Source organism: Cervus elaphus, chromosome 24 (assembly GCF_910594005.1).
Source record: "Cervus elaphus chromosome 24, mCerEla1.1, whole genome shotgun sequence".
Lineage (NCBI taxonomy): Eukaryota > Metazoa > Chordata > Mammalia > Artiodactyla > Cervidae > Cervus > Cervus elaphus.
Window position 1 is genome coordinate 66,593,566 of NC_057838.1, and position 25,445 is coordinate 66,619,010.

Sequence of the window (25,445 nt, forward strand, 5' to 3'; positions counted from 1 at the left end):
AAGACAGAGCCAATCCACAAGCACACGTAAAGCAGGCTTCCTCTCAGGCATGAGGTCGCTCACGGAGAGGCTCAACCTTAGGGCTCTAGGTGAGAGCACAGTGAAGTGAAGTGAGTGAAGTCGCTCAGTCGTGTCCGACTCTTTGCGACCCTGTGGACTGTAGCCTACCAGTCTCCTCCGTCCACGGGATTCTCCAGGCACGAATACTGGAGTGGGTTGCCATTTCCTTCTCCAGGGGATCTTCCCGACCCAGGGATTGAACCCGGGTCTCCCGCATTGCAGGCAGACGCTTTAACCTCTAACCCACCATAGGATGCATCAAATGATGGGCTTTCCTCCAGGGTAAGGGCGTGAGGACCCAGCAGCAGGCAGGTGGGGAGACAAAAACAAACCTGCCAAAAACAAGTCAGCCTTGCCTCTGGTGTGAAGCACTGTAGCAGACACTGCCTATAGAAGGCTCAGGCTTCCTTCCCCAGCACGCTGTGTGTTGTGGGCGCCCAGGGTGATTTTAAGCTCTGCTCTGCTCCCCGCTCAGGTCTCTAAACCCACTTGGGGAACCCTCTCCAAAAGAATGTTGACTTTCCCGAGAGCACAGTCTCAGTTCTCGGCTGGGGTGGGGAGGGGCGAGGAGTGGGGGGGAGGGTCACTGTTATAAAAGGAATACTTTAATTTCCTGAATTTTGCTCCAGGGCACCTTCCCACTGGCAGTTGCTCGTCACTGTTAAGTTCTGCTTTTAATTCAGCTTTGCACCTGTGTCTTGCGTTATGATTTTTTGTTTTTGTTTTTGCTTCCTTTTGTCAATCTACTCCCACCTGTTTTCAGTTTCCAGGAATTCCTTATAACTTTTGGAGTAAGGAAGGTAGACACCCATGCTAGTTTTCCAGCAGCGGTAGAGATTTTTCTTAATGTCTATTTTGTCATCATCTTACAGGGTTTTTGGTAAGAGAGGAGCCTGATACATGTGTTCAGACTGCCATTTACTCCAAAAATCCAGTTTGTCCTCCTGAATTCCTAAATGAAACATTCCTATGTAATTTAATTTTATTCAGAGCACCCTAAAGCTAACACTTCGCTGGGAACTGGAAAAAAAGTCATTGTTCTCAACTCCTACTTATTAGTGGGGGGGGGGGGGGGGGGGGGAACATATTTCTGCCTTGTCTAGTTCATTAATAAAAACTGATTATAGCCTAGTTAAACAAGTTAAGCTCCATAAAAGAAGGGACATTTAAGCAATATTTTTCACAGGGGAAAAAAACAAATGTACGTAAAAAGTGTGATGAAAAAGGCAGTCCTAGAGAAAGAAATGCTAACTTCCCCAGATTTCAAATGCAAAGAAGATTTACTCATTCCATTTACAAAGAATCTAGAGCGTAATCCAATAAAAAAGCAGTTATAATAGATCGAAAAGCCACTGAGGAGGTAACAGTTTGATTTTTCAAACTGGATTTGATTTCTCTAAAAGTGTAAATCCCATACGTATTGCTTCTACAAATTGTATCCACATAAAATGCCAAGTCAACAAGCATTCTGTAAGTATGCTACCTAAATCTTTGAGAAAACAAAAGATAAAGAAAAGATGCAGCCATTTTTCTTTTAAAAATAGAAAGTCTGGATGAGAAGAAAAATATACACATATGCAAATTCATTTCCACATGGAGATCATGAAAGATCCCAGGAGCTGTTTTAATATTAAATATCTCCCTTTTGAGTTCATAAAGAATTGCTACAGGAATTCACAACTACAAAGTGGGAAGGAAGAGAAGCTGATGCAAGTGCTTTTTAAAAAAAATCTGTTCCTCAGTTGCATTGATAGAAGTATTGGGACTAGACCAGAAAGCACACACTAGCTACATACTTATTGGTTCCCTCTTGGCAAGGGAACTCCTGATGGCCTCATATGGAATTTTAAATATCTAGAAATTTTACATAAAAATCCAGGCTTCACTTGTCTAGATCAGGGCTCCATATTCGCGTGTTAAAGTAGTCAGCTGGAGCCAGTGGTAAGGACTGGCTCTGTAGGGAGAGAAAACAGAAATCATGGTCTGGTGTAAACACTCCCACCAGGGCTGATTTCAAGCTCCCACTGTGACAGTGAGGTTGGAGGAAGGCCACCAGGCGAGCCCCAGGAACCAGCTCTGGCACGGCCGCGGCAGGAACCGGGTGAGGGGCTGCCCCCCGAAAGGGAGGAAGAGCTCCGATCTCCAGGGTCCCGTGCCCCTGCCCGCTCAAACCTGGCTGCTTCAGGCCTCCGCGCTCTTCTGCCCCTTCACCCCCAAGAACTCACGACTAAGTCAAAGCTGGTGGTGGTCCTGGGTGCACTGCAGCAGACCACACACACACAGAGAGCATTGTTTAGGTCTGCTTACGGGAAGGACACCGATGAATCGATGAATCGGGATGTGTGGAGAAGACAGCCACTTCACGTGATGCTTTGGAAGACACCCAACAAAGAAGGGGTGCTAGTGCTGCGGATGTTTGCACCAGACGCTGGTTGGGGCAAGGATTCGCAAGGCACAGGAAGGGGAAGAGAGGATGGAGATGGAAGAACCAGGTAGGTATCAAATGAAAAAAGGTCAGTGTTTATTTCAGCCCAGGATTTTTGACTCTGATATTTTGAATTTAATTGCAAATGACATTAAAATAGCTCAAAACGTTTTTATGTGTATTGAGAAAAAGCAAGGATTTCTAAAGGTTGAGAAATATTCATTTAAAGTTAACATAATAAAGCATTCTCAAGTGTCTAAAGAGCTATTAAGTGGAAGAATCTATTTCCAACAACCATTATGCTAGTTAACAGGCCATTATTTCCACCAGTGAGATCCATTTCTAACATTTCATATGCTAATTTGATCAGATATAAAACCACAAGAATAGCAGAGACACTTGTAATCTGTTTTTGGAGGGCAGCCCTCTGATTAAATGCCAGGTGCCCACCCTAGGAAGCACTTTGATGAAAGCTTCTGACCACACCTAGAGAGTGTCTTCAATAAGCTCCTAATATATCCTGCCTAATGTTTCATGCAGCTTTTTAAAGTATAATAAAATGGGCTACTGAGGGATGACCTTTTCACTGCCACTATTCATGAAAGGTAAATAACTGAACACACAAAACACTAGTAACTCCAACCTTTAGTGAAGTCAAGTCACAGAAAGAGAAGTGTCGTATGATATCCCTTATGTAGGGTTTCCCTTGTGGCTCAGATGGTAAAGAATCTGCCTGCAATGCAGGAGACCCAAATTCGATCCTTGGGTCAGAAACATCCCTTGGAGAAGGGAATAGCTACCCAATCCTTTATATGGGGACGCTAAAAAGAAATGATAGATATGAACTTATTTACAAAACAGAAACAGACTCCCAAACTTAGAGAAGGCACTTATGGTTACTGGCAGGGGGAGACAGTTGGGGAGTTTGGAATCGGCAGGTTCACACTGCTGTATTTAAACAGATAACCAACAAGGACCTGCTCTAGCACAGAGAACTGTGCTCCATGTTGTGTGGGAGCCCCTGGAAGGGAGGGGGTTCGGGGGAGAATGGATACATGGCCCGGGGTCTCTGCTGTGCACCAGGAAGCATCACAACATCGTTAATCAGCTGGACTCCAATATAAAGCTTACTAAAAAACAAAAGGCAGTAAACTCAGTCTCCTTATTTTGAAAATCAAAAGGCGTGGGAACATGAAGCCAGAGAAGAAGACAGCTCCCCAGGACCTGTGGTTTCATCCCCTGGAGGACTGTGCACCACCCAGCAACAGCTGACACCCAGTTATTAAGTGCTGGGGGCGGGGGGGGCCACAGTCCATGGGCCCGAAAGAGTTGGACACAACTTAGCGATTAAACAAAACACCATTCTGAAGATCATGGCAGCATGTGATTGCGCATGAAGATACTGAGGCAGGGAGGCGGGAGAAGCACCTCAACCTTTTTTTTTTTTTAAACTTTAATCTTGATTTAGGCATCCCAAGTCTTAAAGCTTCATTTCCCCCTCTGACACCTCCTACTCAGCTTACTGCAAATGTTCTGCAAAGTCTAAAGTATTATCAAGAGGGACATGGTACTCCGTTGACTCGGTACGTTTTGGGCAGTAATGGTGATAATTAGAGCGAAATCATTTTTGCTAGTGTTCAGTAACTTAATTCCTTAGAGATGAGCCTTCACTCCCATGGTTACTTTATTACCTACAGATGCTTATTACAGGCTGATCATAAGCACCAAATGGCCCGTGCTTGGCATATGAAGCAGAATGGAGCAGAATCTTTGCCTTGAACAAGTCTGGGGACTCGCAGACCCACAGAACCTCAGGTTCTGAAGTCCAGCCTATCCCCTTACTCAGCGCTTCTGGACACCAGTCACCTCGTCTCTGCCTGGCACCTCGGCAGTGAGGCATCCTGTTTCTCTGCAAGCAGCCCATGCCAGCAAGAGCTGAGATCCCCTCCTTGAGCAGACCGCGGTCCTCACAGGTAAAGAAAGCGCATTGTACAGAGAGGTTCTGGGGCCGTCACCCGGCCTCCACGTGTGGCTGATCACAGCTTCTAACATTTGGGAAATGCTGGTTCACTGGTTGGGAAGCCTTTTCCAAATGAAAACCTTCTTGCTGACTTATTGGTAGAGGGAGCATACATACATAGTTTTACTTTTAATCTACAGCTATGTCTTCAATGCCTTCCATCTCAGGACACCCAAATAGAGGAACGAGGATTTAGATTTCAGAGTCAGGCTCCCGAATTCAAACCTCAGCAGCACCAGGACCAGCTAAGCATCCTTAGGCAAGCTATTTAGGCGCTGTATGCCTCTGTTTCCTTGTCCATAAAATGGGACTGATCACAGTAACTCCTGAACAGGGCTCTTGTGAGAATTATAATGCAGTGACCCTGAAACTGAGGTCCATGGGCAAATGCTGAGGGGTCTGGGAGGAGCTTTCACCTGAGCTGGTATTTCACTGAGAACACTTAAAAAAAAAAAAATCTGACATATGCATATCCTGAACCAGACACCTACCGTTTATATAACCATAGTATTGGCACATGATTTTGGTGACTGTGTTTGCATTCCCCCGCCCCCGCCCCAGTCTCATAAGAAAAGGACAGGAACAAACCTAGTATGAAATGGAGGTATCTGCACTAAAAGAAAACCAGTTTATGCCACCATAATGCATGCAATGAAATACGTTACAAGAGTTTGCAGAGATAAAGTGGTGGGGGAACTGTGTCAAAGGACGCACGGCAGGACGAGCAGGGTGACGTCAATGGAATCAACCGCAGCTTGGCAGTGCCGGGCGCCATACGCTAGCGGAGCGGGATTTATCGTCATCTACTGGATCGTGGCGAACTTTTATGGGCTACGTTTAAATTGTAGGTTCAAGCTCTGTCTGTGAAGTTGTAAAAGAACTATACGCGTAAAGATTTTATGCCCAGTTTTATGCTTACGTATATTTAAGTAACACTGTAATAAAGATAACCAAACTGTGGTTATGCAAGGGAATGTTCTTATTCGTAGGAGATATGTAAGTACTTAGGAGTAAAGAGGCATGATATCTGCCATTTGCTCTCAAATGTTTCAGTAAAAATAATCCACATATATGTGTGTGTATGCACATGTACAAACACTACATACATAAAATATAAAGAGAGAGAAGGAAATAGGACGAAATATAAACAACCTGGGAGCTCCCCAGGTGGCGCTTCTGGTAAAGAACCTGCCTGTCAATGAAGGAGATGCAAGAGACCCGGGTTCCATCCCTGGCTTGGGAAGATCCCCTGGAGGAGGAAGTGGCAATCCATTCCAGTATTCTTGCCTGGGAAATCGCAAAGCAGAAGAACCTGGCTGGTTATAGTCCAGGGGGCTGGAAAGAGTCAGACAGAACTGAGTACACATCCATAGACAACCAGAGAACCTGGTTAAAGGATCCTGATAGCCAAAGAATTACATCATCTCATACCTAGAAGCATCCAGCCCCTCCTGGTTAAAGAGGCAGATCCAGAAGTCCCCGAGGAATATTTATTATTGGACCAATGACTCAGTAACTCACACCTGGGGGAAGGGACTCACACTGGGCAGGCGACTGTAGAATGCTTACCAATGCTCCTTCCTCCTCTCTCTGGAATTTGTGGCCACAGAAAGTCCAGGTCTTGGATACATGGTGTCTCTACAGGTGGTAGGATATAAAGAATGCACAGCACAAATGCAGTGACCAAAGCCATCACATTAGGCTGCAGAGGATCTGATTGGTGTGCTCCCATCAGGGTCTACTGGGCAGTCTCAGCAGAGCATGCTTTGGGGGAACAAGAGGGACCTAAACAGTCTTAACCAAAGAGGAGTGACCGCTTTCTTGAGCACTGACTTTAAAAATCAGGAACAGTACAGCCTCAGGCTACAGCAGAACTGCTTCTAAAGGGGCAGTCCTGTTCGCTCCCAGCGGGAGTGCCAAGTCCTAGGGCTCTTGACGGAGAACAATGTGATGACGTCACCCCGTCCAGCCACCGATGGATTCCAACTGCACACCCTTCATGCCCCAGCGGTTAGTCAAAGCTCCCCAGGACATAAACGGAGGAGCCAGAAGCAAGTTTATCCAACAAAGGAGATAAAAAGCCAAATCATGTTTTTTCACCTACAGGTCCCACCCAGTTCATTTGCAGATCCTCAAGTCAACTTAATGAGTCATGACCCAACTTTTACTCAAACAAAGTAAAATGCAAAGAAAAAGAGACAACTCAAGCTATAACTGTGCAAAAGGGAGGATAAGAACTGTTTCATGAAGTTGCTGTCTCAGTTATGTCAGTATGAGTTTGAGGGTCACAAGGTAAAAGCTTTTCTTCTTCTGGGCCGTGGCCAAAATGTTGGCAAGCCATGGTGTCAGGGGCTGAGAGGAAAGACAAGAGGACGGGAGGAATGGAGAGAAAGAGAAAGGAATGCGGAGCAGCCCCAGCTGGTCCGGTCACAGGAAGGCGCTGGCTATGGCACCAGGACCTACACACACAGTGACCTCACTGGCGGGCAGTGCCGGCCACCCAGGAGGACAGATGTCCACCGGAGAAGACAGTGTGTGAGCCCGACTCCTCTTCATAATTAAGTCCATAGGTTTCTTTTTCCCCTTTTTAAGGCAAAACAGAACCCGCGCTGTGCTTAGGCACTTTAGTCGTCCGGCTCTTGCCCTCCAGGCTCCTCTGTCTGTGGGATCCTCCAGGCAAGAACACTGGAGTGGGTAGCCATTTCCTCCTCCAGGGGATCTCCCCACCCAGGATCAAACCAGAGTCTCATGTCTCCTGCGATGCAGACAGATTCTTTACGGCTGAGCCACTGGGGAAGCCCCAAACAGAACCCTGTTTGTTGTTTAGTCACTCAGTCTGACTCTTTGTGACCCCATGGACTGCAGCCTGCCAGGCTCCTCGGTCCACGGGATTCCCCGGGCAAGAATACTGGAGTGGGTTGCCATTTCCTTCTCAAAACAGAATCTATATACATGCAAATGTCCACACATCTGGGGCATCTGTCCCCATGATAACAAAAAGCCAGTGCTCCCAGGAATGCTTTCCCTGGAAGGAGGGCGGTAATTTATGCTTCATCAACTAGTTAGTGTTCAGGGACCGTCACCACACAAGGAGTCAGTGCATTTCTAGGAGCAGATGCAATAGCAACACTGTGAAAGCCACCTTTTTTCCCTACCGCTCTCCGTGCATCACTCACGCTGACCTCATCTGGGTTGTTCAGATCATATGAGTATTCGTTAGATGAAACAAAGGTACTGTCCCCGCCGCCAGAATCCTCAAAAAGAAAGCTACATGCTCCTTACAATTATTCCAGCCTAACTGAGGAAGTCAACAGACAAAAGAACTCATAATCAAGAGACATAAGAACAAAATTACCGAAAAGAAAACATTCTGTACATATCACGGTGAAGTGCAGTCATGGTACAGACATACCCAGGTGTTGTTATTAATATAAACATCGGTGCCTACATGTCCTGTCCTCAAATTTTGACTTCTAAAAAATAGGCTTGGTAAAAGGTTAAGGTCTAGGTGGTGCTACCGGTAAAGAACCCGCCTGCCAACGCGGGAGACACAAGAGATGCAGGTTTGATCCCTGCATCAGGACGACCCTCTGGAGGGGGAAATGGCAACCCACACCAGTCTTTTTGCCTGGGAAATCACTGCAGTCCATGGGGTCGCAAAGAGCTGGATACAACCGGGCACACACTATTATAAGGTCCTCCCAGCACCAGTATTAATGATCCCTGCAAAGAGAGATTCTTCAAGCACATGGGAAAATGGCCATCGTATTGCATTTTCATTAAGTACCTTCCAGGATTACCCAGGGTGCTGATTCAATCAACGTCTCCTGAGCAGTGGAATGATTATTTTAAGTAAACGTATTCCTTCTAGGCCATCCAGATAAGTAGCTATTGTGTTTCCACAAAACCACCATTTCACTATTGCCTTTATCTCTGCAGTAGTACTGTTAAGGTTATTTCTTTGATTCTTCACTGGTAGACATAACGAAGCCTTAAGGCTATCAGGTATTAAGTACTCAGCTCCTAACAGATACTGTTCTCCTCCAAACGCTAAAACAATAGCATCTTCAAAAATGCCCAAGTCTCTGGCTCCCCAGCAGCAAAAGGAAAGAGAACCACTGAGGTCACCCACATGAGCTGGAAACCTGATCTCTAGTAGTAGAACATTTTTCTGCTTGTAATAAGACACCCACATCAGATTACATACACAAGACTTTTTTTTTAAAGTTGAGGAGAATGTGAAGTGTAAGAGCAACTTACAACAGAAGCTAAAACAGAATTAATCTAGGGCACAGAGCGCTGAATCAGGCTGAAAAAGCTCCAATGGGCCTGAAGAAATCCACAGAAAGGCGGTGAACTTAATGCTCAGCTCTGTCTATAAACTGCCTGAATTTTCATGTCCTTACACTGCTAGGTCACAGAAAATACAGTGAATTTCTGCTTCCTGGGCTCTGTTCTCTTGTGGGTGAAGGGCAGAGCACCAGAGCAAAACAGTTTCTTAAAAATGCTGCCCCTGTGTGAATAATAATGATTACACACATCTTTGGGCCCCCCCCCCCCCCAGTTATCTTTAAATGTCAAAAGTGGTCCAGAGATGCTGAAACCTTTACAGAGGGGACTCCAGAATTATGCCGGCCCGTTGTTAAACCAACTGGAGCCCAGAATAAAGTCTACCCTGTGACCCCTCTGACCTTACACAGGTATCTGTCCTTCCTCTTAAAGCACTGATACTGTGTTCCTCGCAGAAGGAAGGTAGGAACTCCTCTCTCTTGGCGGTGTCCTTTGCTTTCTGTGAAGACAGCTCTCCCCCACTGTAGGCACCACAGACACCTGGCAGCTATCTCACAAGCATGCCCAGTCTCCCCTGCTGAACATTTCACAGCCGCAAGAGTCGAAGCAGAAATCCGTTCATAAGCTCCATGAGAAGGGACTGGCTACCCACTCCAGTATTCTTGCCTGGAGAATCCCATGGACAGAGAGGAGCCTGGTGGGCTACAGACCAGGGGGTCACAGAGAGTTGGACACGACTAGTGACCGATGCCAGCTCCATGAAGGCAGGACTGCCCTTGCCCACCCAGAAAAGCCCCTTATCCCACAAGCACTGCTCACACAACTGGTAACTATTCAGGCCTCCAGCCTGAGCAGACGGATCCTGAAGCTGGGCTCCGGGAGGGAACCCGAGAACGTGGTAGAGAAAGAGAAGAAACTCGCCCTCTCCGAATAGCATTGAAACATGTATATTATCAACTGTGAAACATCGCCAGTCCTGGCTGGATGCATGAGACAAGTGCTCAGGGCTGGTGCACTAGGATGACCCAGAGGGATGGGATGGGGAGGGAGGAGGGAGGGGGGATCAGGATGTGGAACACATGTAAATCCATGGCTGATTCACATCAATGTACGGCAAAAACCACTACAATATTGTAAAGTAATTAGCCTCCAACTAATATAAATAAATGAAAAAAAAACAAAGAAAGAAACTCACCCTCTCTACACTCAGGACACAAAAACCACTCTGAGGTCATTACTTATTTTTCATTTGCACAAACACGATGTTGTTTTACTGATCCGAACTGAATATCGCAAAACAGAGAAACTCAAAATATTGTCTTATATTTTTTTAAGAGCTTCTAAATTGGCTATAGTAATGTTTAAAGAAATCTGTAACCAGCTATTCAAGTCAGTAACACTTGCTGCAATCTTAGCGACATAAAGGGGTTTTTGTTGTTGTTATTTTGATAAAAAGTCTACAACCTGGGCTGCCGCTGTGGAGCTCAATGTCCTTGGGAATGATGCTTAACATCCCTGAGCTTTAGTTACTTAGGAAGGGATAATTACAGCTGTACATTACGTGAGAGGCTGGGGGGAAAAAAACAAACTTCAATGGCTATTTCATGTCATCACGCATCTAAAGATGGTCATACGTGAGTGGCGGACACTGGAATAACATAAAGGAGTAGATAAGGTCCCAGCAGAGTGCCCACAGGACAGCGCAAGGCAGTGGCCCCAGGAGCTGAGACTACGGTAAGCTCTACACACACAGGAGCCCAGGGCATCTTCACAAAGACTGCGGAAGCGGCTCTTGCTATTTCCTGTGACTGACGAGAGAGCTGAGGCTTAGACACACAAAAGTCCTACCAGCTAGTGAAAAAGCAGACCTCACGTCTCAAGGAACGTGCGCTTCGGCTGCCAGATTTGTCAAGAACTAACCCGGAAAGTTGCTCCTCCTTCCAGAACTTACCATGTATGAAAGTTCCACCTCAATAAATCTTTTGTTAGTAGCATTTCAGGGCTTAGAGAAAAGAACCCTCGACCTGACTTCCACAGAAAATGGTCGTTTCTGCAAATATCAACGGTGAACGGTAACATTTAAAAACAACGGTGCCTGAGAAGCAGCAGGAAAATCGCACTCACACAACGGCAAGCGACCTTCCAGCTTCAGGGTTCTCTCCTCTTCCTCCCCCTCCCACCGCATCAGGGCATACCCTCCCACCCCGAGTATGTGTCCTCTCTCAGGCGGGACTCGCACGACTATTCCCCATTTTACACACACTTCCAATGACACAGATGATTTCGGATGAGTCTTCACGTCTCTAGTTCTCTGCTGGTCAATCAGTCTATCGACAAACACCTACTTATCGAAAGTTCTGGAGACACACGGAAGGAGCATCTCTACTCCATGTCCCACTTAAGAGAATCTTTCGGAGGAAAGGACTTCCTGAGGTTAACAGCTGAAGCCCTAGCATCCAGAGATATCATTTACAAGACTGACATGTTCTGGCTCTTGAAAACAAAAATAAGGACGCCAAGCTGTTATCTCCAAAGAAAACAAGCCAGGTTCACAGTGTACAGCCCCGAAACCACGTGGAGAAACACCCGATGTTATGACAATGCAGGAGTCAAGGGGGGGAGGGGTACAAAGCACTTAGAATGGATTCCTGACTTACGTTTTTCGTCATCAGCGTGTACCAGCGATGCTGCCCTTGACAAGACATCCAATGGGGTCTCCATTCCTGGCTGGAGCCTAGAAGGCAAAAGAAGAATTTAAAAGGAATTCAAAAGACTCTTCTAGAATTCTGGCAGTTACCCATGAGACGGTGACTCCTCCACTAAATGCAGATCCCAACGCTGAAGGTGAAACTCTTTCCGTCCAGGGCTGAAAGCCAATGGACGTGGTTCGGGAACAGATAGAGAAAGGGGTTAAATTCCATTCTGTCCACTAAGCCAAACCGTGCCAATTCCAGGAAGCAGCTCAAGTCAGGACTCAAAGAAGGGATGTTGTGAATATTCATGCCCATGTTATTTGTGCTTATAAATGTTTATGTGTATGCATAACAGCACGCCTGTCCAGACGTACCCAGTAAAATCACTTCTCAGAACAAAGGCTCCTCTATGGGCATAGCATGACACCGGCAACGCTTTTGCTGTGGTGGTGGTGGTTGTTGGTTTGAACAAAAATTACTACGACTAAATCGCTCTGTTCTTTTGCCTCCTGAGCTAAGAGACTCTACAAAGCTGTGGAGCTTAAAATATGCAATAGATTCATGAAAATTGCGTGAATTCCACTGGTGAGTTAAATGGCATTTTAAGTCCAATAGGGATCTTTATTCTAATTTGTCATTATTTTGTAGCGATCACTGCCACCTGTTTTTTAATAAAACTTGGATTTTTATTTTTAATTGTTTTCTTAAATTACAGCACACCTATAAAAGCAAACACTGAAGAAAAGCTAAAGGTGGTGGAAAATCTAGGAAAATTCCTGTTTGGGATTATTTTAAAATATATACACACACATGCATGCACTCACAGTTATTAGGAAAATAGATCCTGTCAGTTCAACTGAGAAAAAATACATTCTTAAGTGCACCCTTTAGATACATTCAGCATTTATTCAGCATTCCTCAGCCTTTACTGAGTACCTACTGTGTATGTAGCCATGTACAGATGTGAGAGTTGGACCATAAAGAAGGCTGAGTGCCAAAGAATTGATGCTTTTGAACTGTGGTGTTGGAGAAGACTCTTGAGAGTCCCTCAGACAGCAAGGAGATCAAACCAGTCGATCCTAAAGGAAACCAACCCTGAATATTCATTGAAAGGACTGAAGCTGCAGCTCCAATACTTTGGCCACCTGATGCGAAGAACCAACTCACTGGAAAAGATCCCGATGCTGGGAAAGACTGAAGGCAAAAGAAGCAGGCAGCAGAGGATGAGATGGTTAGATAGCATCACTGACTCAACAGATATGAATTTGAGCAAACTCTGGGAGATGGTGAAGGACAGGGAAGCCTGACGGGCTGCAGTCCATGGGGTCAAAAAGAGCCGGACGCGACTTAAAGACTGAACAACAACTGTGTATGTGCCAGTTACTAGACACAGCAGAGCGGCTTTGCTTTACAGTATTCATACGTCAGGCCTCAAAAAAAAAATACGCTCTTGATCCTGCACTGTGATTTCATTCAATAAACATTATCGACTACGTACCAAGGCAGGAAAAATAAACAGAGCCCAGCAGTTGGCTTCAAAGTGCTTATTTCAATTTATACCGTAGACATGCCAATAAGAAATCTAGTTTAAGGCAGTGTTTTTCCCCAAGTGTTTCACTGGATGTTCGCATTTTGTGAGAAAAAATTTTTTTCTATGATAAATACATTTGAGAAACACCAGAATAAACCACATCAAGCGATTTCTTTTCCTTCGTGGGCTTTTGATGGGTTGCTGTGTCTTCTGCAGCGGGCGGAGTTGGTAGGGAGGGCAATCCTATATACTTGAAATCTCTCAAATTTCACTGGCCCTTCTTTTAACCTGAAACCTCTCTTAGGGGACACTTAGGGAAGTCAAGGATTAGGGAGAAATGCTAAGTGCCAAAACAGGGCTATTTAAAAAAAAAAAAAAAAATCCTGTAAAAATACCAACGAATTTTGAAAGGCTTTGGGGAGAAAACAGAAGGTGAGCTGAGCCTCTGAAGAATGAATGTACAAGTACAGAAGGGAAGGACAGAAGCAGAATGCACTCAAGAACCAGTGCCCAAATCAGCAAGATGGGCAGTATGGGGCCAGGAAGTGAACAACGAGGATGGAAATCTGGACTGATGCCACGTCACCGGAGGACAGAGGGCTTTCACGGGATTTGGGCTGGATTTTGTGTGAATTAAGGACCCACTGAACTCTCTGAGCCAAGCAATGAGTTGGCCATCGATGTGCTGTTCCAGGAAAGTCATCCTGGGAGCAGCCTATAGTCACAATCTGCGGAACAGGAAGCTGACGGCAGGGGATGATCTGATGTGATGGGCAGAAGGCAATGAATGGAGCTTCCCCGGTGGCTCAGATGGTAAAGACTCTGCCTGCAATTCAGGAGACCCAGGTTCGATTCCTGGGTCAGGAAGATCCCCTAGAAGGAGGAAATGGCAACCTACTCCAGTGTCAACGTGAAAGAGGAGAGTCCAAGAAGGCTCTGAGTGGCAAGGAGGACACGTAAATAGTAAATTTCTTCTTTTTCAGAGACAAGGAGGGAGCAAGTAAACTCAGAGAGAGGCACTCAAGAGAAAAATCAATGACACGCACAGTCCTCATCTTTCTTACACGATGGAAAAGATCACCTCCAGAGTTAAGACTTGGGAACTTGCTCAAAGGTGGAGAAAATGAAAGTTTGGGACAGACTGACAGGAAAAGGCTTGCTGAACTCACGAGAACTCGGTTACTCTGTTCACCCAAGCCAGTTTCCTATTCAGGAAAGATGTGAGTTTCATGTCTTTTATTTTGATTAAGTAAATGCTGATAAGCAGTCTACTCAGTAGGTCGGTATTTAGGCTCACAATTCCTAAATTAATTGCTTCATTAAGCTGAAGGACAACTCTTTCAAAATTGTAAACACCCAAAGATACATGTTAACACATGCCTCTTGCGCAAATATTTGCCCAGAAGCAAAATATCAAAGCATAAAGATACAAAAGGACACACAGAAGTAAGTCCAGAATTCAAACATGTGGAAGATCAGATATTTAAGCTTATTCTTCCCAAGTGATTTAGGTTCAAAGTAGGTAGATAAGAGATTAGGTGCTTTAAAGTTCCCCTACGAAGCACCTGCCATCTGCTGCAATCTTATTAACGCCACCAACCAACTTTTATTACACAACTGTTGAGTTCAGCAAAGTATTTGGGACAGGTCACAGAGGAACAGAAGATATCACGCCTGCTTTTAAGACATTACAGCCTCGTTGGTGAAGCTGAAGTACACAGAACGGGATAACAAAAGGCAAAATATAACACTAAAATGTGTAGTGTGGGATAAAAGAGAGATCAGTGTCAGCTGAAGTGTTTACCCTGTGAACATGTTTGTGTGTGTGTGTGTGTGTTTTAAAAAGCCACTTCAAAGGTTTCCTTCCCATCCTTCTCCCTTGGGCGGTCTCTCCTCGCAGACCTCTCCCAGGCACCTGGATCACACGGTCTGAAAACTTCCTGAGTGTGAGTACCCTGATCCTTGCGTGTACAGTCCTGTTGGACCCACAGCCTGAGGGAAGGCACAGCGGAGAAATGAGAATCAGGGAGGGAGACGAATCAGCCCGGTCAGGACTGGGAGTCTCGTCATCGGGGAGCAGCAGCAGCAAAGTTTGGGAAGCACGATGTGGGTGGAGGCCCAGGAGGGAGCCCACGGCTGGCCAGACCGGTTTCCACTCACTGGAGCAGGCAACCAGCGGGCAGCGGGGAGCCCCTGAGCGGGCTGGGGGAGTGGGGTCAGGGATGCTCTGGTTTGGCAGGTGAGGGGAGGATGGTGTGACCGGAAGGGGTGCAGGCAGGGGTCACTGGCGGGCCAGGGGGCAGGCTTCTGTGGGAACCAGGTGTGAAATAAGGACAACAGGGGACACAGGGGGGAGATGAGGACCAAGGACCAGGCACTATGCAGGCACAGAAGACCTCAGCAAATAAAGGCAGAAGATGACAGTCAAACAAAACAGACGCCTGAAATTTACATCTCAAACAATATCCGCAGCCCAGGACACCCAGTGAAACATGTGAGTAATGTGGGGCGGGGGGAACTATAGCTACAGTATTTGACAGAGGGTCACACCCCACTGGAAATGAGCATGATGGCACCGTGGTGATTGGAGAGGGGACTCTCTGGGGGGCGGGGGGTGGTCACTAACGCTGTAGTCGGCATGGGCTCAGCCACTTCCTACCTGTGTGACCTGGGAAGTCACTCTACGTCTGTGTCCTCACCTGTACAATGGGGACGCTGATATTTCCTGCCTCGCAGAGTGTTAGGAGAAGTGAAAGGGCTTTTCCTGTATTAAGATAACTATTTGTCAAAACATACGTGAACAGGGGACTTCCTTGACGGTCCAGGGGTTAAGAATCCGCTGAGCGATGCAGGCAACGCTGGCTCAATCCCTGGTTGGGCAACTAAGCCCGCATGCCTTCATTCCTGAACTCAAGTGCCACAGCTAGAGAGTCCATGCGCCTCAACGGGAGATCCCTCACGATGCAACTAAGACCTGATGAGGTCAAACAAGCAATTTTTAAAAGACTGCATATGTATTAAAATATATATATGAACATAATAAACGGCAAATAATGGTAAATGTACCAGAAAAGGGGCACTGGCCACTACCTGAGATACGGAAGATTTCTCTGGGATGAGAAACCCACAGGATGGGAGGGATTAGGCTTGTGATGGGGAGGCGGCGGACAGGCCAAGCTGACCCTGTGGACGCAGGGGCCTGCTGGGACCACAGCCAAGGAGACGGGGGCAATGCAGGGCGTTGGCACGGGCCAGGTCACTCATCCTCTGTGGGGCGTGACGAAGCTGAGATCTTATTCCTAGGGAAAAGTCCTTGAATGGTCTGAATGGTTTTCAACAGTGGAGAGACGAGTCTGGTTTATTTTATATCCTTTATGAACCCATAAATCATCTACGAGCTTTTGCAAAAGATTACGCAGCATCCGGAAAATTAATCTAAGTACCCACCAGTGAAGTGTTCACATTTCCGGGATAGGTTTTACAGTATCATGATCACCAAAAACATAATCACTTGAAATGCTGACACCCGGAACACAGTAATAACCCCATTAAAGGGAGAAGAATGTCCTTCTATATAAAGACATGAACTCCATCTACAAGGGATCTACTGCCCTGCAACCCATTTCTGGTCCATTCCATTCACCCTTTTTTTGTGTGTATGGTTGTTGTTAATTATGAACATACCTCATCATGAGGAGAACAAATACTTTTTTTCCCCCCCAGGCAATGGTATTTTCTCTGCCAGCCCATATTCCTTCTCTGAGACCTCCTTATCCCCAATGATACATTCTTTCAGCTTATTGTGAAGAATTAAGAAAAGGTATCAACGAGGGGCTTCCCACATGGCACAGTGGTAAAGAATCCGCCTGCCAAAGCAGGAGATGCAGGTTTGATCCCTGGCTCGGGAAGATCCCCTGGAGAAGGAAACGGCAACCCATTCCAGTATTCTTGCCTGGAGAATCCCATGGACAGAGGAGCCTAGGGGGTTACCATCCACGGGGTCACAAAGAGTCAAATATGACTGAGCAACTAAGCAGACAGACACAGGTATCCATGATAAAGCCGCTAAAATTTAGGGATATTCAGTGCTGATGAAAAGCTCAGCTCTAAAGGTGAACACCATTATTCTGGGCTTTCACCAAGGAAGCTTTTTTTTTTTTTTTGGACCAACGAGAGGACACGAGCCCCATCTTGGAAACAGAATTTTGGGGTGGGTGTATTTTTTTTCTTCCCCCCCCCAGGCAAGGGAACAGAAGTTCAAGATATGTCATGGAAGTCTTCCAAGGAGATTTCCAAGATAAAAAATACCCAGCACCAGGCCTGGCTCGCTGCACGGCTCCGCCAGTGGCCCAACTACACTGTAACAGGAAAGAGAGTGAGTCTCAGCTTCCCCAGTGGCTCGGTCAGTAAGGCATCTGCCTGCAAAGAGGGAGACCTGAGTTCGGCCCCTAGGTTGGGAAGATGCCCTAGAGAAGGAAATGGCAACCCACTCCAGTATTCCTGCATGGGAAATTCCATGAACAGAGGAGCCCGGGGGGGTCGAGGGGGTTGTCAGAGACGGACGTGACTTGGCGACTACACCGCCAGCACCATGCGTCTCTGCTAAAGGCGGAACCTGGTGAAGGCGGGGACAGGCTTGGTCAGACCCCCTGACGTTCCTGCCATGCTGGTCACTTGGCCAAAAACCCGAAACAGGAAGACATCACTCTCCGGGGATCCTGATGGCACGTCTAGCTCCCAGATGCACTGTCTTCAGCATCCCAAACCCCTGCTGGCCTTGTCCCGTCCTCACTCCATAGGACCACTTCCTGAGCTCACCGAGCTCAGCCCCAGCTAAGCAACACAACGGTAGGACAAGCCTACAGTATGAAGTATCTCATCACCGCAGCGGGTGTGCGGCCCCTGGGGCCCTCCGGAAATCGAGGCTTTCACTGGGTGTCTCCAGTCTGGTAAACACTGTGTAGAGACTTTCCAGAAAAGGCAACATGAACCCGCTGCCCTGGCAGCAACCTACACCAAAAGCGGATCACTCTGTGGTCGATGTGGCTAGCCGTGCATCTCAGCGAGGCTAAATGAAATGAAATTTCAGACGAAACCGCCACCAGATTCAGGTGACCACACACAGGCAGAGCTTCAGGCACGTCAAGTAGACGTGAATCCACCTCCTGGCTGTTTCTCCACCACAGCGTGTCCAACTGGTGCCCCAGTAACTTCCGGCAACACATACATTGCTTCTGTTAACATTCAATTCGCAGATCTGTGCCTCTCTGTTCTTCTTGCTAAAAACCTCTCTCATCCATGTAACGCTTTTTGCTTCTTGCGCTTTCCCATCTGTTAAATTAGTGGAACAGGGACTTCAGCATCAGAAAACCTACGTTTCATACGTTTACTTACTCAGCCTATGATGTTCCAAACTTCAAATGCCTAACACCAATTGCGGGGGGTCATTTAACCTCTCTGGATCCACCTTCGCTCACCTAAAGAAAACTTAACAAGGCTGCCTGCTTCATAAGGTCACAAGCATGTGACCTTGGCATGTGGGTTAAATGATACAACACAACTGAAAGTGCCCACTGAATGGAATTAAATGATAACAATGTAACTGAAAATGCCCAGTGAATGGAATGAAATGATAACAATGTAACTGAAAATGCCCAGAACAGGCAAGTGAGGGCGCCTCAGAGCTCTGTGGCTTTGCTTCTCAAGACACGCTCACCTCACTGGTTCTCACCGTGAGTCTGCCAAAGAGGATTATTATAGCTTTCCACAGATGAAAAACCAAGTTGCCGAGAAGGTAAGCTGACTTCCTAAAGAAGCTAACTCTCAAATCCACGGCTCCTGACTCACCATCCAATGCTTTTGCTACTAATTCTTCAGCTAATTTTCGTCAAGACCTTTTGGAGAGAAAGCAGTGTTTGAGCTTAAGTTATCTGCCAAAACACACAATCAAAACCAAAAAATAAAGAATACCTTCCGGCAAGCCTTCTAGTCCCGTGCTCTTGCCCCCATACCTTGAGATATATATGAGGGAACCATCTGATAATTTCTGGAGAAAGCAAAGTAAGGCAAGCCCTCCCCTCCTGGGAACACGAAAACCAGGACGTATTTCTCTTCCTCCGAATAGAGAGAAACAGAGTCCCATGAACAATAACCAAAGCAGGTAAGAAGATTCGCGTACCACGTCGGTCGGGCAGAGCGGGGCAGATGACCCTGGCAGAGATGCCAAAGGGTTCTTGGGACTCCAGCCACACAGGAATTAACATAAGCCCTGAGGACTTCAAACTCCAAGAACAGGTTCAGTATCAGGAAGGTCGGTTTCCACTTAGTCATGCTCAACACAACCTGCTATTAAACTCCAGGGGATAACTCTGAAGGTTCAGTAAATGAGATCTGTAAATTTTCACCTTGCTGTTCATAGTTCTTACAACCTTAAATTGCATGCCACACTCCCAAACAGAAACCAGTCTTTATTCATAATACTCTTTCAATGGTCATACTTCCAAAGACAGAGTATAAATAGATGGATCCTCTGCTTGTCCAGCTTCTCTTATCGGGACATGTCCTGGGCCTGAGTTTCGGACCTGTCTTCCTGAAATGTACACATCTACGATGTGAGAAGGACTTGCCTCACTTCCCCTTGTATCCAATTCCTTACTTCTACACAGAATGATTTCTGAAAATTCATTTGACGGTCGAATGTCTGAAATAACAAACAATACTTCTACAAGTTCTATGCTTATTTCCAGGGAATTAAAAACATATTTGTTTAAGGTCCCTAGGAAGGCTTCTTTCAGGGGATTGTCGACTGCCAGCACAAGCCCCAGGATGAGAAACGGCTCTCTTGGTGCTGCTCCCCTTGTTCTAGAAAACTAAGTCGGTACAGGTGTGTACACCTCCTGTAAGGCTTTAAGGTGCCCCCCACCCCATGAAAGCTCAATGGGGCAGGTCCACAGGCTGGGCGGCCTCCAATCTCTTTCTCCCCACGTGGGACATCTCCGCTATCAGGAACCAGGATCAGGTGCCTGCCATCAACTCAGTTCTGTCTCCTGTCCGTCCATACCTCCCATCACATCAACACAGTCAGCTGGGCTGAATCACAGGCACCACTCTGGATGGAAATCTTTGATGAGCACTCAACTCAACCATCTTCGCTTTTCTGATACTAAAGTGGTCCGAGGCTTGCGTCTATGGACACGCTCAGCAACCACCGCCCCCCGGTGGGGGGGACGGTTAGTGCTGTCGGGGTGTGAAGTTCCGTCGCCGTGATGATGCTGGTGACAGAAACTGCCCAACAATAATGAAAATCCTTGGCTACTGTAATACAGTTTGGCATCACTGTCAGCTGCACAAACACACGGACAGTATGAAAGCGACCATGTGCATGTTGAGGGCCACCCATACAGACTTACGGCTGCAAAACCAAACTCAGGTTATTGTGTATTTCACACCCTTCACGTGAAGCTGCTCAATGCCAGTGCAAAATTCTTACTGCTGGCTGAAGTTCACCCAGCTCCACAAAATACCCACTGGAAGATGCCTGTATGGAGGGGCCCACATTGACACCACCGTGTCCAAGGAGGGAAAATAAAATTTCAAATCTGGACTTTTCGAGTAAACTACCAATTACCACGATTTTCAACATGGTTGTCAAATAAAACCAGGGATTATCTTTTCTCTTCTCATATTTAGGCTACTGTGAACCTGTTTTCGACACCTCGGCCTTCCACAGCACCTCATAGGCATTTTCAGTTTACCCTGGACATGCCTGTTCTTGTCATTTATTTTCCTCGGATACTGAGAATCTCCTATTCAGAAGAACTAACAGGTCCTCTTAGGTATGTTACCCCCAGGAATGAGTGACATGACCTACATTACAGCCCAAGTTGGCAAACTTCCCACGATACCCAGGTCGAGCTCCCCACTGCGCTGAAACTTCCACTCCCCGCCTATCAGCAGCCTAGAAAAGTCTGACACGTTGCATCACTAGGAAGGCCTTTCCTCATCTGCATCATTAAATACGGTCAGTTCTCATCATTTGCCATTGACATGTTCTGTAAAGCCTCCAAGAACTCTTACGTTAGTGAATGCTGAACCCCTGTGCCTAGGAAGAAACTGCCTCAAGTACTGATTTGGGGCTGCAGATCAATTTCACTGAGGAGATAAATTCACAAATATAGGAATCCACAAATAATGAGGATCAACTGTATCCAGTTATCAGGCCTCAGACACCTGCAAACACTGATTTTTCTGATTTCAGCACCACCTGCAAACGCTCCTTCCTTCCATACCATGCCAGTTTATATTATAAAATTTGGCAGTTGTTGGGTTTTTATCTGTTTTAATGTGGACAGATCCTAAATGGCTAGAGACTGATCGGTGGTATCCCCTTTTCTCTTAAGCTCCCACATATAGACTTGACTAACTTCAGAGAGGCTCCCGAAAAGAATCACAAATGTGCCTCAGTCAACATACCTAGCAGAAACTTAACCAAAAAAACAAACCACAAAACAACACTCTTTCACCAGGTTCTCATAGCAGCAACAGCTTGTCTAACACAAGCAAGGAACAGACAACTTGGTATGTTAACCCTGCCACACAGTGTCACGATTTTAGTTACATTAACATTTTCCCAGTGTATTTGACTTTTACCTCCTAAACTTATGGTGACTCATTTTTAAGTCATACTCAAGGCTGGAAAGCAGCTTTTATTATTATTTTACTTACAATTTAATTAAGGCAAACTGAAAGTAGCATGGCAAAACTATGGAAGAGAGACACCTGGAACAAACACAAAGTAAAATCTTCCTTAGGATTTGTTTTGGCAACCACCAGAGGATGATGACAAGGCCGGCTCCCTAAGGAGTGAAAAGGAATTTCCCACTATGGAGCTCTTACCAAACAAACCATCTGAAAGGGAAAGTGTTCATTCCAAAGTTACCTTTTGTAAGAAGGGTTATAATCTTTCCAAGGTAGAGTGGCAGTTCTAAATCAGCTGGGATAAGTTGCAACAGCGGGTGCTTATGAAGCTCTTTCAAGTCTTCAAAGACTTTTATAAATAGCATAACACAAAATATTTTTCAAAGCACACTATTCCTTGTAATTCCTGAAACTCTGATATATCAGAACAGATTTTATCACGCTCTTACAGAGGAAAATGAAGCACAAACTATTAACTAGCAGGAAATTTTTCTGGTCACAAAATGAGTAGGTGACAAGGATAAGACTTGAACTCAAGTCTCCAGAAGTATGCCTGGGGAGTTGTTTTTACTACAACATTCACAGTTTTGGAATGCAGTTCATGGTTATTTATAGCAGAATTATCTTCTTAATTGTATTGTGTTTTGGTCAACATAAAATCAGTTTGCATTCTCTTCCAAATGGAAAGCAAAGGCTGGCTGCCCAGAAGTGTGAGAAAACAGTGGTGGGGGGGAAATCAGCTTGGGATTAAACCACTGCCAAAGTCAAAGAACAAATTGAGGGGTTTACATCATTTCTACTAGGAGGGAGATGACTTTTCAGCCAGATGCAACAGTTAACACACACACACACAACTGTCCCGAGTACAGACAACAAACTTGTAAATATTTCCTAACCCATTATTTAAATGAGAGCACTGAGATTGAGAGATAGACGATAGATAGCTTGTTCCAAGAACACGCCTCCCCCCCCCAGTACAGCCTTGAGATGCTGACACTTCAGCGCTCTTTAAACGACCCACGCTACTCCCCGCAGGCTCAAACGCAGGCTTCATCAGCTGCAAGCAGGAAACAATGAACATTACGAGTCTGTGGACTCTGACGCTAAAGAAAGAGTTAAAGTTTTTGGTATGCTAAATTGGAACGTAAAACGGACCTTCCAATACTAACAGGAGAAGTAACACTTGTTGCTTTTGTCTTTGAATATTCAGAGGAAACAAAAAACGAGCCTTCGTTTTCATCAAAGTAGGCTTGGGTTTGAAAAAAGACAAACTACAGGAAGACAGCACCTTTCAAATACAGGGGGCAACCAGCTGCTGGTAGAAACTAGAAGACCCGCCTCCGCCCCCGACCCCCAGGCTCCTGGTTCTTATTAACCGCAGAGAAGGAAACACAACTAGCAAACACACAGCACCAATGATCAAAGTGAAACCGATTAAAAAAAAAATCACCTGGTTTAAATAGACGAACACTTGCCATTAGCGTGCGTAAAGACTAATAGCCCCAGCAAGTACTGTCATCCTAACCTAAGATATTTAAAGATCTCCGTGTGATGAATAAAAGGAGACTTTACCCAAAACAGAAAAGAAAAAGACCTTGCTTTGCGGTGAGGCCTGCACTCGCTGCAGGAAGAGTGTGCCGTCTTGTTTTGGGGAGGGGGCAGGAAGTATACAGAGAGAAAGAGCCGGTCCCGGCTGCTCCGCTCTGCGATCCCGCCCCACAGCCGTCCTTAGCCGCCGGCCACGACCAAAGGGCTGCAGGGCGCTGGCCGCCGCCTCGCCGCCGACTCCCAAGACACCTTCCACTCCAGACGCTAGAGCTCTCCCTCCGGGAGCCTCGAGGTGCTCCGCAAGAACAAGCCGCCTCGTCCTTCCAGGAGGACGCCCCCGTCCCGCTCCGAGTCAGCCCACCCCTGAGTTCCCCGCAGGCCAGCCCTCGCCCGGCCCGGTTCTCCCGCACTCACCGCCGGGCAGCTCCCGGCGCGCCCACCTCGGGCCGGCCGGGCCCCGCTGGGGGCAGAGGCTGGGGCGCGACCGCGGGGCACACGGGGCCGGGCGCACTCCGGGGGTGCGCCCACGCGCAGGCGCCTTCGCGCCCGCGCTCCGCACCGATCCCCGCCGCTCCGCACACCCACACGCACACGCGGGCGGCGCGCGCCCAGAGCCGGCTCGGAGGCGGACGCGAGCGCGGGAGCGCGAGGAATCCCTGGAATGAGGCTCCGCCCGCCCTCGCCCGGGCTCAGCCGGGCTCCACGGGGCCCGCCGAGGCCACGCCCCCGGGCCCGCCCCCAGCGCCCGGCAGGTGGGACGCCGGCCCAGGTGAGCCGGCCAGGAGGCGGGGGCGGGGCCTGGCGCGCCCGGGAGAGGCTCCCCTCCCCTCCCCCCTCCGCCGCGCGCCCGGAGGCTGCTTGCACCTCCCCGGCCGGTGCCCACGCGCTCGGGCGGCCAACGTCCGCCTGGGGCCCGGGCGGCGCTCGACCCCAGGTAGCGCGTGGAGTCGGCGCGCCCTGCGCGCTGGGTACCAGCCTCTGACACACACCGGACTCCAAAGGCCCACACAGCGAGAACGCAGACGAACCTCCCGTGGGCGGCCAGGTGCCCGCCACTGCTGGCCAGCAACCCCCCCCCGACACACACAGTAGAGTCTCCCACCTGGTGGATACAGCACTCGTGACCACGACGACCACAGTGGAGGCCGACTCCGTACCCGCCGCCCCTTAACCTCCCAGCCGCACGACCGCCATGCAGCCGGCCGAGTGCCCGCGGACTCGAGCCGGACCTGAGGCACCTCCGCCGCCCTCGGCTCCAGACCAGCGCGCGTTCCCGCCTCTCGCGCCGACCCGCTCGCCGAGCTGCCCGCGCGCAAGGGCGCCCGGGGGTAGGCGTCCACGCCGGCTCAGCCGCCCGAGCGCCGCGCACGCCGGCGCCTCCCGGGCTCCGCGCTCCACCGGCCGCCGACCTGGGGCGCTGCCTCGCAGGCTCGTTACCCGCACACACACACCCAGCCGCTCAGCCCGGACGGGCCGGCGGCCGCGCGTACCTGAAGGGACAGGTCGCCCTTGCTCGGGGAGGCGTGTGCTCAGGTGCTCCGGCGATCAGAACGGCCGCTGCAGTCCAGGGCTCTCGGACGCCGCTCGGCTCCCTCCCATCACACCATGTTACACCGCACACTCCACACACACACTCACACACACCCCGGGCGCACTGCAGCGTCTTTCCTCCCCCTCCCTCTCCCGGAGGAGGAAGTCCTAGAAAATGAAAACAGTGTGAAAGGGAGGGAACCGAGGAGGAAGGCAGAGAGGTCCGAGGCCGAGCCCCCTCCGGTCGCTCACGCCCCAGTGTTTGCTGTGTTTGGCAAACTCCCCGGAGTCCTCCACCGGGTCGGCTCCGAAACGTGCCGGGGGAGGGGCGGGGAGGAGGAGGAGGCGAGTCGTTTCCAATTGGTGCAGGTTCTGGCAGCAGCGCAGACATGTGACCGCGAAAAGAAAAGCCCTGTCTTTAATTTTTTCCTGTCATTCTCCGGAGATTTCGGGGTGGGGGGTAGGAGGGGTGGAGGCCTGAGCCTCCCCGGGCGCCGCCCCCCCCCCACCCGGGCTGCCCTTGCCCCATTGTTTTCGCGGACTGCCACAATGAAGAAAACATTTGCTTAACGTATCCAGCCGCTAACTTCATAAAATAAATAGTCAGGGACTGGACTTCCTCTGGTTTGCTTTAAATGGCTTCGTGGTTGC

General features: G+C 48.0%; 1 protein-coding gene across 2 annotated transcripts in view; it reads right to left on the bottom strand.

The window, feature by feature from the left end:
* VGLL4 (vestigial like family member 4) overlaps positions 1 to 25,028 on the bottom strand; it is a 152,820-nt gene extending 127,792 nt beyond the window's left edge. The window contains exons 1-2 of one of the 2 annotated variants that reach the window (XM_043885787.1): positions 24,755 to 25,028; positions 11,453 to 11,529 (exon numbers count right to left, since the gene is read on the bottom strand). In XM_043885787.1, coding sequence (XP_043741722.1) covers positions 11,453 to 11,516 — 64 coding nt within the window. In that variant the 5' untranslated portion in view covers positions 11,517 to 11,529; positions 24,755 to 25,028. Of the gene's footprint in view, positions 1 to 11,452; positions 11,530 to 23,678; positions 23,814 to 24,754 lie in introns of those variants that run through there. The other variant, XM_043885788.1, reaches the window with a different exon arrangement.
* Positions 25,029 to 25,445: the final 417 nt, after the last annotated feature.